The 10,015-nt window shown below is 46.2% G+C and overlaps 1 protein-coding gene across 1 annotated transcript in view; it reads left to right on the forward strand.

Annotated features, from left to right (window-relative positions):
• Window positions 1-3,544: 3,544 nt before the first annotated feature.
• Window positions 3,545-10,015, forward strand: part of adgra2 (adhesion G protein-coupled receptor A2) — a 61,772-nt gene continuing 55,301 nt past the window's right edge. The window contains exon 1 of the mRNA XM_062542604.1: window positions 3,545-4,469. Coding sequence (XP_062398588.1) covers window positions 4,213-4,469 — 257 coding nt within the window. The 5' untranslated portion in view covers window positions 3,545-4,212. The remainder of the gene's footprint in view (window positions 4,470-10,015) is intronic.

Below are 10,015 nucleotides of genomic sequence, written 5' to 3' on the forward strand. Positions count from 1 at the left end.
CTTGTTATGGGAAGGCCTCATTACTTTGTGAAGGCTAGTTTTTAACTTGGGCATGTTTATGAAATGATGATGGATTGGCTTGATTACTTTGGTTCCCACTGCATCCTCTCATTTGTCATGATGTTATGACAGTCGAGTCCAACAGGTCATTTTCCCTTTTAACAAAGTCTGTCATATGGTAATAAGTTTGTTTTCACTCACTCACACTCACTCGCGCACAAACGTATATCCAAACGAGACATGCAAAATGTCTCTCTTTCACACAGTGTGCGTTTGAGAGAGAGATGTGTGTGCATGTGTGTGTGTGTGTGCATGCACACACATCTCTCTCTCTCTCAAACACACATATACACACACACACACACACACACACACATACATACAGAATCTCTGTGTCTTGGACTGAAGGAGACTTGCATTGAGTGCACACCCTGAGCTGATTTTTTTTATTTTCATTTTGTCTGTGAGGATGCTCAAGAACACGCCTTTCTGTCGTGTCAATAAACAAACACGTTACAAGTTGTTTCTAAACTTCCGTTCAACCTGGCTCCTTGCAGCACTCTCCAGCGAGTCCCCAAATAAAGTAGGGCAATGCTCTGTGCTATTTGTGTTCACAATAGTGGGCCATGCGCACCACCCTCCACAACATGGGGAAAACAGCAACACACACATCCACAATCACACACACACGTTTCCCCTCTCACTAGCCATGCGTCACTTCCTGATCTGAGATAGTGCTACATCCTCCGTGCCCCCCCCCCCCCCCCATCTCCCCTCGGTGCGCTCCATCACTCCTCCCCCCTCACACCCCCTCTCTCCCTCTCCATATAGTCCACCTGGAATGGAGTCCAGATGTGGAAGAGAGCAAGCGAGAGATTGCTTGCGCGGCGATATGAGCAAAGGAAGCAAGGGGGGGGGAGGGGGGGGTATGAGAGAGAGACACAGGCAGAGAGGCGGGAGACACAGAGAGAGAGAGAGCGAGAGAGAGAAAGAGGGAGGGAGGGAGGGAGGGGAAAAATGTTGGAACAACATAAAAGTTTGTCTGGATGCCATTAAGTACAATTTGATGTAATGTGCAGTGTGGGACGTGACATTTTTAAATGGAAACTGTGCTTCCCAGATGAGAGAGATTTTGGGAGGCTAGAGGGCTTCTTGACTGGGGGGCGGGATGTGGTGTGTGTGTGTGTGTGTGTTGGGGTGTGTGTGTGTGTGTGTGTGTGTGTGTGTGTGTGTGTGTGGAGGGGGGTGGGGGGTGGTTGTACTTGAAGCCCTATTTAACGGGTCAAATAAACATTGCTCAGTTTCATCGCTGGGTAGGCGCCTATCCTTGGTTCTGCGGGCTTCCTTAAGCAATCAGAGCAGACTCCGTGTGCCCAGCCCGGTGTACAGTATCATATGCAGGAACAACAAACCCAGAACGCCGGCCTGGCCTGGTACACACTGGCCCATTGTATGCCAGGGGTGGCTTGCATGTCTAAGGTGCCTGTCGATTTGACGTGGTTGTGAGTGAATGTCAGCCCCAATTGGGCTTCCTCGATTCCTTTTTTTTCCCCCACAAAGCCAAGCGTTCTGCCTGTTCACCTTTTCATATGTGTGTTTTTTTTTTTCTTTCACAGTAGGCCTTCATCAGAATCTTTCTTTCTCTCGCCTTTTTTTTTTTAGAGGCAGGGATTTTTCCGGGCTTCCTCGGGTGTATCGTGTATCATAAAAGCTCTTTTTAAAAACAAAAAAGGAGTGTAGGTTTAAGCTCTACTGGGATTGTTGCTGTGGACGAAAGTGGACCTGTGAAAATGAAAGTTGGTGGGAAGTACAGTTCCTGATGTGTTCTTTGGGTTGCTGACAGCATCTGCCCTCAATCACTTGAGAGGGCTAACACATACCTCTATGCATATCCATCTCTGATCTTTTCATTCAGCAAAAAATGAGACTTTCAAAGAGGCTTTCACTGGATAGCTGTGATCCCCAGGTACAAGCTCGGTACCCATAGCCGGCCTGGGTTTTTTTAAGCGGTGCTGGAGGTTTTGGAATGTGTGACTGATAGTGAGATTTCAGAGGTTGGACAGGATGGTTAGAACAGCACTTTCACTTGGCTACCTGTATTAAAAAAAATATTTCAACCCAGTCTGGTCTGCTATAGACTATCAGAAATGTGGCCATTTTGTGGACCTGATTATGCTTATAGATTCACCGTCTAGATAATCCATGCTGATGATATACAAAAATTCCTGTATCCACAACCCACAGTCAAAGAACAGAGTATGAAATAATAGTAGGCTCCGATAATGAATAAATAAATAAAAAGTGGTATGATAGTGGAATGTGTAAAATACCTGTATTCCATCATTGCATCAAACCAAATAAGACGTGCGAGCATAATCGCTCTCTCTACTTAACAAAGTTAAACATCTCTTATCTCTATAAATTATACAGTTAAAAGTGATGGAAAATAAGTGAATGTTCGAAATTGTCACCGTTCTCACCATTTTTTGAAACACAGTGCCGAAATTCAGTCCTAACTGACAAACATGCTCCATCACATTTCTTCCATTGCAGGTTGGCGTTCACGATTTCTTTAAACAAGACCACTCTATCGGTTCTGTTTGGCTTAAGAGCCAAAGTGGAACACCGGCTCCGGTGTGCCAGAGGCTGGCTACCCAACAGTCAGCGAATTGTAGCCTGCTTGGACGCGCAGCTGGAACATGTTAGCGGTGTTCGTGTAGTCTACCTTGATGGTTTCAGTATGACGCGGGCGCATTTATAACGCAGACCCAGTACTACCTAACCATCCAACTGTTTTTGTTGTTTATTGAGGCACTGCTTCGTACAATGTCTCGCAGTCTTTGCACATGCCGTGCGAATAACCTTTGGCCACAAATTGATGGAAATAAACAACATACATGCCTTTACTTAGTGATGCTATTCTAGATGTGGCCTTCACAATTCTGTCAGCCCAAACGTCACATATAGCCCATCAGTAAACTATTTTTGACGGGAATCGTTGTCTTTCAAAAACGTACGCGCTCTTAATGCTTAAAACCAATGCATTTCACCAATTAGCGTCCACGTGTTTGAATCCTACTAAATTACGGATTAATTTAGTCCCTGAAAAGAATACAGAGAAATCAATGGGAAAATTATTACATGAATAGCCTATCGATGACATTAACGTTGTTATTATTATTTTTGTATTATTATTATTAATATTATTTAATGTTTGAACACACATGTAGCCTATACTACCTATGTTAGAAGCTCTAGTTATAAATGGACAACGCAATGTGTGTAGAAAAAGCTATGGCAAGCGTGAAACTTCATGAGGTAGGCTACAAATCTGCGCTAGGACCCTGCAGATAAGTGCGTAGTCGGGGAGGGAATGCGCGCACTTAAGGCAGTAACCGAATTTGAGTGTGACAGGGTGGCAGGCAAAAACCGCTAGATTTGGGAAATTAAGGTCGAGTCAGACCCGTCGTGCCGTTATTTCGCGTTACCTCCTGGATTAAATTATATGAACTTCTTGCAAGTTCTGTTGGACTATCTACTTTGAAACGTCTTACTTGTTGAACATTACGAGTTCCGCGCGACATATCATTTGCCAAATCTGTGAATTAGATCAAAAGCTGTGAAGAAGTACGACAAGGCAGTGAGTTGCGCCTTAGGTCTTATCAGAACCACAGGGAATAGCAGCATACAAGAGCGATTCTGGTTTTTGATTGTGACAGTGGGATATTCGGAGATTTCAGATGACAGAACGTTTTACTTTTGCGACAGTGTTCATCTGTCACTGGAGCACACATTATTCCAGGGGCAGGACACGAGCTGCAAAAGTTTAATATGTTTTATTTAGTTCAAGAAATAGGCAAAAACTCAAAGCGCAAATTACCAACGAACAGTTTTAACACTAGACTGTGGGAAGAGCTGTCATATGGCCTATAACTACATGTGAGTCCCGATTTGGATGTTGTTAACTTTACAGTGATCTGAAGTTCTACTTATTTAGTGGACACTCCATTGGCTACAGCTCTGATCATTCAATCATTGTCCCTCAACTTTTTCTTCAGTTTTCTCATTACAAAGGAATACATTGCCACGTTTTAAACGTAAGCACACTTGCATTTCTTCGACAATTTTCACGGAATCCGCCGTATTTATTGTCAACCTCCAAGAAGCTTCGTGTTGGTGAAATGGGCTGATTCGGGGGACACTGAGGTGAGAATGATGGGGACTATGTCGGCAACCAGCGTTAGCATCCCATTATGGAGGCATTTGCTGGTAATGCTGGTGTGCTTGACAGCTACGGAGCCACGAATAACAGACGCTTGTTCTGGACTTCTAAGCATCGGCTGTAGTTGCACAGACGAGCGCATGAAGGCTCATACCACGCCGGGTGTCCGGAAAAGAGTGAGCTGCAGCAGCGACGAACTCACAGAAACTCCAGAAGCCAGTCTCCTCCCCAACCGGACCGTTACTTTGTGAGTAAAAGTATCACTAGGCCCCTGTATCATTTTATCTGTTTGCACATGTGATATTTGCACATATTTTGTTTTACAAATTATTCGAGGGCCAATATTATCTTCGGAGGAAGTATGTTTTAGTCATCAAGCAACAGTGCTGACTCCGACTGTTGACACTTTGTGAATAAGGTGAATAATGAAACTAGTATTTCCACCAAAGACGCCTTGTTATGGGAAAGTGCGTAACTTTGATTGTGAGACTGCATCCTGCTTACAGAGTTTGCTATCTTAAGAGGTGTGTTCTCAGACAAGGCCCCCAACTGACCCCTTTGGGTTCTGTCTCATCCGGCGAGAGGGCCGTTCTGAAAGCAGCGTACATATTTCTGGCCAGTGAAGCCCCCGAGTGTGTAACCTGGCCCGGCAACAGACACAGACGCACTAGCTCAAAGCTTGGCCTCGCTCTTATTTTTCTTTGACTCTAGCAGCCAAAGACCAAAGAGTCCCGACAAGAAAGAGCTCACTTAGGGGAGATCCTGTAGTCCATGTCTATGGTAGAGAAGAAAAACAAACAAACAAAAACACAACAGCAAAAAAAACAAAAGGGGAATGGGACTGCCATTGGACTCAGCCCCCTTGTCACTTCTCCTGTCTTCATAAATGTGTAGTCGGTGTGGAGTTAAACACACAGAGGTTCAGTAACCCTCCTTGCATACCTCCACTCCCCTTGCCTACCCTCTCACTCCCTCCCTTAAACTCCCAGCTCTCCCCACTTTCTTGCTCTCTGCAATCCCACCCGCCCTGATCTCCAGCTGACTTGGCCTTGCTAAACTAGGATAAACAGAAACACATTTTTAGCTCTAGCTCTCTTCTCTCTCTCTCTCTCTCCCTCCCTCTCTCTCTCTCTCTCTCTCTCTCTCTCTCTCTCTCTCTGTTGCTCTTGCTCACACATAAATGAGGGCTTGATTTCCTCATTTGAATGTTAGGACATCCCAGAGTCCTCATGGAAGTTACCTGATCTGCTCGAGAAGGAAGAAGAACTTATCTTCAGGACCCACAGCTGGAGCGATTGCCTCCAGTTTGCTGTTAGTCCATGTCAGATTACCCCTGGTTAAATATTCTCAGTGATGGCTGTAACAAGCAGTGTGTAAAATATGCCATTTCAATTTAAGAAACCGATTATGTCAACTTACAGGTTTACAAATGTCCAGAATTGTCCTGCAAATGTCCAGAAGTTGACATGACAGCGGCAAAATATCAAGAATGTATTACACTACAAGGCTAAAAACATTTCTCCAGATGTCTTTCATATGTATTCTCTCTGTATTTAGGAGTCAGCCAACCCAAAAGTGAAACTGACCTACAACCACCACAATAGTTACAGCTTTCATAAATTTACAACAAGACTAACTTGCTTTTTTAACAATTCTCTCTCTCTCTCTTTCTCTCTCTTACCAACTCTCTGTCTCTCTCAGTGACTCTCACTCGCTGTGTCATGCTTATTTTGCATTTCGGTCCCCCACTATCCCACAATGCTCCTCTGCGCGACCCAGTGGGAGCAGCACTTGCCTGCACATGGGCGCAGTAAAAAAGCCCCAAACGGGCCCGGTGGAGCCTGCAGAGGAGACGCAGCGAGTGGATTTATGCCTTGGGGTGCTGGAGGCGGCCAGAGCTCCATTTATAGGGCCTTGTGTTTCTGCTTAATAAAGACGGGATAAACATCTGGGAAACACATTGCTGCAGAACGGGAGAGGAGAGGATAAAAAAACGAATGGCCTGGGTGGCAGCAGTGGAGGTGCTTGAAGATAATCCTGCATCCCTGCACCTTTTAATGTCGTTTATTTGTTTTCCAACATGTGTTAAGCACACTGTGACATTTTTACGAGCCCTTGCCCTAGACACAAACAATTCCCCCATGCTGGCCTGTTGTAGGGCCCAGGCACGATACTCCCAGAGCACTGTTGTTTTTTTCCCCCCTCCTCTTCTCTTCTCTGTGCCCATACAGGCGAATGAAGTTCATTTGGGGAGCACGACTGTAGATTTCCCCCTCCGGTCTTCTCCCACTCCAGCCCCTTCTCGTTCCTCCCTGCTTTGTGACGTCCCGGCCAGATGTGGAATGTGCAAAGTCCTGTTGATGTTACTGTTATTCCTGACATTCCTGAGTCTCTCCAGACGGCATCCCAGGTGCAGCATGGGAGCTCAGGGCTGAATTCATCACCCTTCCGCCCCATTCCCATCACAATCCAACCCCCACTGCCATCTTCCCGTCCGACACAAATACACACACACACTCTCTCTCTCTCTCTCACACACACACACACACACACACACACACTCCCAACAGATAGACTCCTACCTATTCCTCACTTTCCCCCTTGCTGGGAAGGTCATTTGAATGCGTTCATGTATCCCCTGGTGGCCTAGGAAACTGTATAGTGTTTGGGGGTCAGAGGTCAGCTGGGCTGAGAGTTGGGCCAAATTTGCCCTGTGGGGATGAGGTCGCCGGGCTGCAGGGATGAGGGACCAGCAGGAATGACGTTTGGGGTCAAAGATGTCAAGGTGATGGACTGGTGCAGACTGGATCGAAAGACAGATGTGCTCAGGGATGATGTGCTGATAGACTGGGTCTAACTGGAACCTGTTGAGTTTATCCAGACGTAGAGCCCTCTAGAGTAGAACCAGAATGGTTGGGATGCTGGCTGTAGCATAAAAGAAGTATCATAGAGATTTGGCCTAAAATTATCAAACCACTGCATGTAACAATCTTGGAAATACCATCAACGGCCCAGTTGGCGCCGATGAAGCTTGCAAACATGTTGTCGTTATGCGATACTATTGGTGATGTTGTTCAGTGAAGGTTTTTTCTTGCATTTTTATTTATTTATTTATTTTAATTTTTTTTCTGATGTCCAGAACCAAAGAAGTACAGATATTTTATAGCCTGTACGGTTAATGGACATAGCAGATGTGTTTATTTGTCCTTCGCAAATGTGAAGGTGATGCCAAAAGAAGGACTTTGCTTGTAACAAACATACTGTACCTAAACAAAAGAATTTGCTGGTACTTGTGGGTGCCCTCATCAAGGGTTTTGTTTGTATATTGTTCCTGATTGGATCATAAACTGTCATGGCAACGAAGAGGATTGACTGAGATTGTTGGTATTTGTCTGTGCCCGCATCAAGGGCCCCCGGTTTGCCTGGTTGCGCTGCTGATCGGATCATAAATGGCCACAGCTATGAAGAGGAATGACATAAGAATCTGTCGGAATTTGTTGGCAGGGATCCCATCATGAGTGTGGCGGGAGGTGAGTCTGGGTCTCTAGATACCACTGCTTAGCCTTCTGGAGGTGTCGTGGGCCTGATTCAATGAAACATCTATGAAGGAAGGTACCTGCTTGATAACTCCAGGGAAAATGCCCTAGAAGGTTCTTCTGTTGGGGAAGTTTTTTGCCCACAAAGGTTGATTTGTTACTGTAGTAATTTTGTTTTTGACAGTAAACAGGCTTGGTTGATGATTGGCCACAGCGTGAAATCCCCTACCTATATCATTAGGAATTCCTACAGCACTAGGTCATTTTAAATACACACGTCTCTCCTGTGTATATTTGAAATGACCTCTAAAATTGGCAAATTGTTGCTAAGTGTAGCTTGAAGTTAGCCTGGCTCCACCCTCCTACGTACATCCGCTCAATTTTCATTTCCCTTCAGTAGGTTGTCTGGGTCTGCGGTACACTCGTGGGTTCTCTTGTACCTGTCCAATCACCAAACAGAGGGAGTGACTGAGAGCGATGACGTTGAGGTTGTGCGCTAGTTTGAGCATGACATACGTCACAACCAAACGTTACCGATTGGTTATGGCAGATCCACAGAGTGGCTCTGGGCAGATCCAATAGTTTTACACCTCAACAGAGTACCCGCCCTCAAGGAAGTTAACGCTTGGCAATGGAAATTTGCCAGACTCTCTGTACATTCTGAAATGTATGAGAGTCTGCTAGGACCAGGCTAGCTTGAAATGGGCCCATTGAGTTGCGTTGGCTTAACCAGTGCATGCAGTACACAGTGCTCCCATTCAGCTCGACGCTGATGAGTTTTCAAGAGCTGTTTTTGCTGCGGACTGCGTGTGGAGGTGCGTGGCGAGTGTTTCGGGGCCCTTGGTGGACGGGGTCAGTGGGCCTGCTTCACTCTGGGACTGTGTCCCGTGGATCCACTCCCCGTCTTCAGGCTAATGCACAACAGCTGGCTCCCATGAACATTCCAGCTGAGGCCTCCCGGCCCACGGGGAATCCCAGCGGGGGTTGGTTTATTAAGAGTATTAGTCGGATGTTTGTTGTTTCTGTAGAACGTGGCCGACTGCAATGCGGTAGAATGGCGCTACGCCGCTGCCTCTCACGGTATCGTCCACGCTCGCCGCTCCACTGCTGAGCCACCGGCCGAGGAGCTAGCGGTGACAAACCGTTGGAGTCAGCGGCGCTCGATGAGCAACATTTTCCGTTGCTCTTGAAGGAGCTCAAAAGGAAGGTTGTCCTGGTGATTTGCGAATGCTGGCGACCGATTCCGCTAATGGGAGTTTCTATCGCGCGATTAGCTCCTATTAGACGTCTTTTCTTTTGTGCTTCTCCTCCTCTCTTCCTACTCTTTCTCCTCCTTTCTCCCTTTCTCTTTCTCTCTCTAACTCAGCCCCCACCCCTCTATCATGAGTTCATCCACACGCAGTAACTCTCAACCTAAATATTTAGCCGTCTTGGTAGGAAACTGCCATGTCTAAACTCCTTCCAGATGTGAGCCTGCCCGGGGTCTGTCTTTAAGGCTAATTACGTGAGGCTGCAAAGGCGCTGGGTCTTTGGAAGAGAGAGGGGGAGAAAGAGGCTGCTTGGCTATTGGGGGTTTAGAAATCTCAGCCCAAGTCTCTGAGTGTAAGCCCCTGATGTGATGTGCAGGAATAAATCAAGTCGGAGATATGTTTGTTGTCCTATCATGAATAATGAATGAAGGAAGAAGATGAATGACTTGAGCTGGAAATTATGAGGATTTGATCTCTTTCCAACAGTTCAAATTATGCAGACCAACGTCTTACTTTCTGAGGGATTACATATGTGTATTTGTGGTATGTGCAGTGGATAGACAGAAATCATGGCAGAAAAAGCAAACTAATCAGAAAATGACTCATTTCGAAAGCCTGAGGAACTTTTGGGCCCTTTGGTGCTTTTTCTGTCTCTGGGAAGTACTTCCCTTCCGTGCCTGGCTATAATTGGCCAAAGGTAAAGCCTGAAAATAGTGCTCCCACTCCTTCTTCCTCGTGTTTATTTTAATACCAAGCGCTCTCCGTGGCCTGTTGCGTATGGTCTCCCTCTTCCCTTGAGCGTGAAAGCAAGTGTGCGAGCTTCCTGTCTTCACTCTCCCGAGTTTAAATGATAATAAAAAAAAAAAAGAAGAATCCCGCTGCCGCGCGTCCAGCAGCCTTCGTCCACGCGCGTGTGCGTGACGTGAGGGCAGGCCAGCAGTGACAGTTGTGGCGGCAGCAGCAGCCGCGTGTGGCATGTGTGTGTGTGCGGAGGAGTGTTTTCTGTG

The sequence above is a fragment of the Sardina pilchardus genome, chromosome 8 (assembly GCF_963854185.1).
Source record: "Sardina pilchardus chromosome 8, fSarPil1.1, whole genome shotgun sequence".
In the NCBI taxonomy this organism is placed as follows: Eukaryota; Metazoa; Chordata; class Actinopteri; order Clupeiformes; family Clupeidae; genus Sardina; species Sardina pilchardus.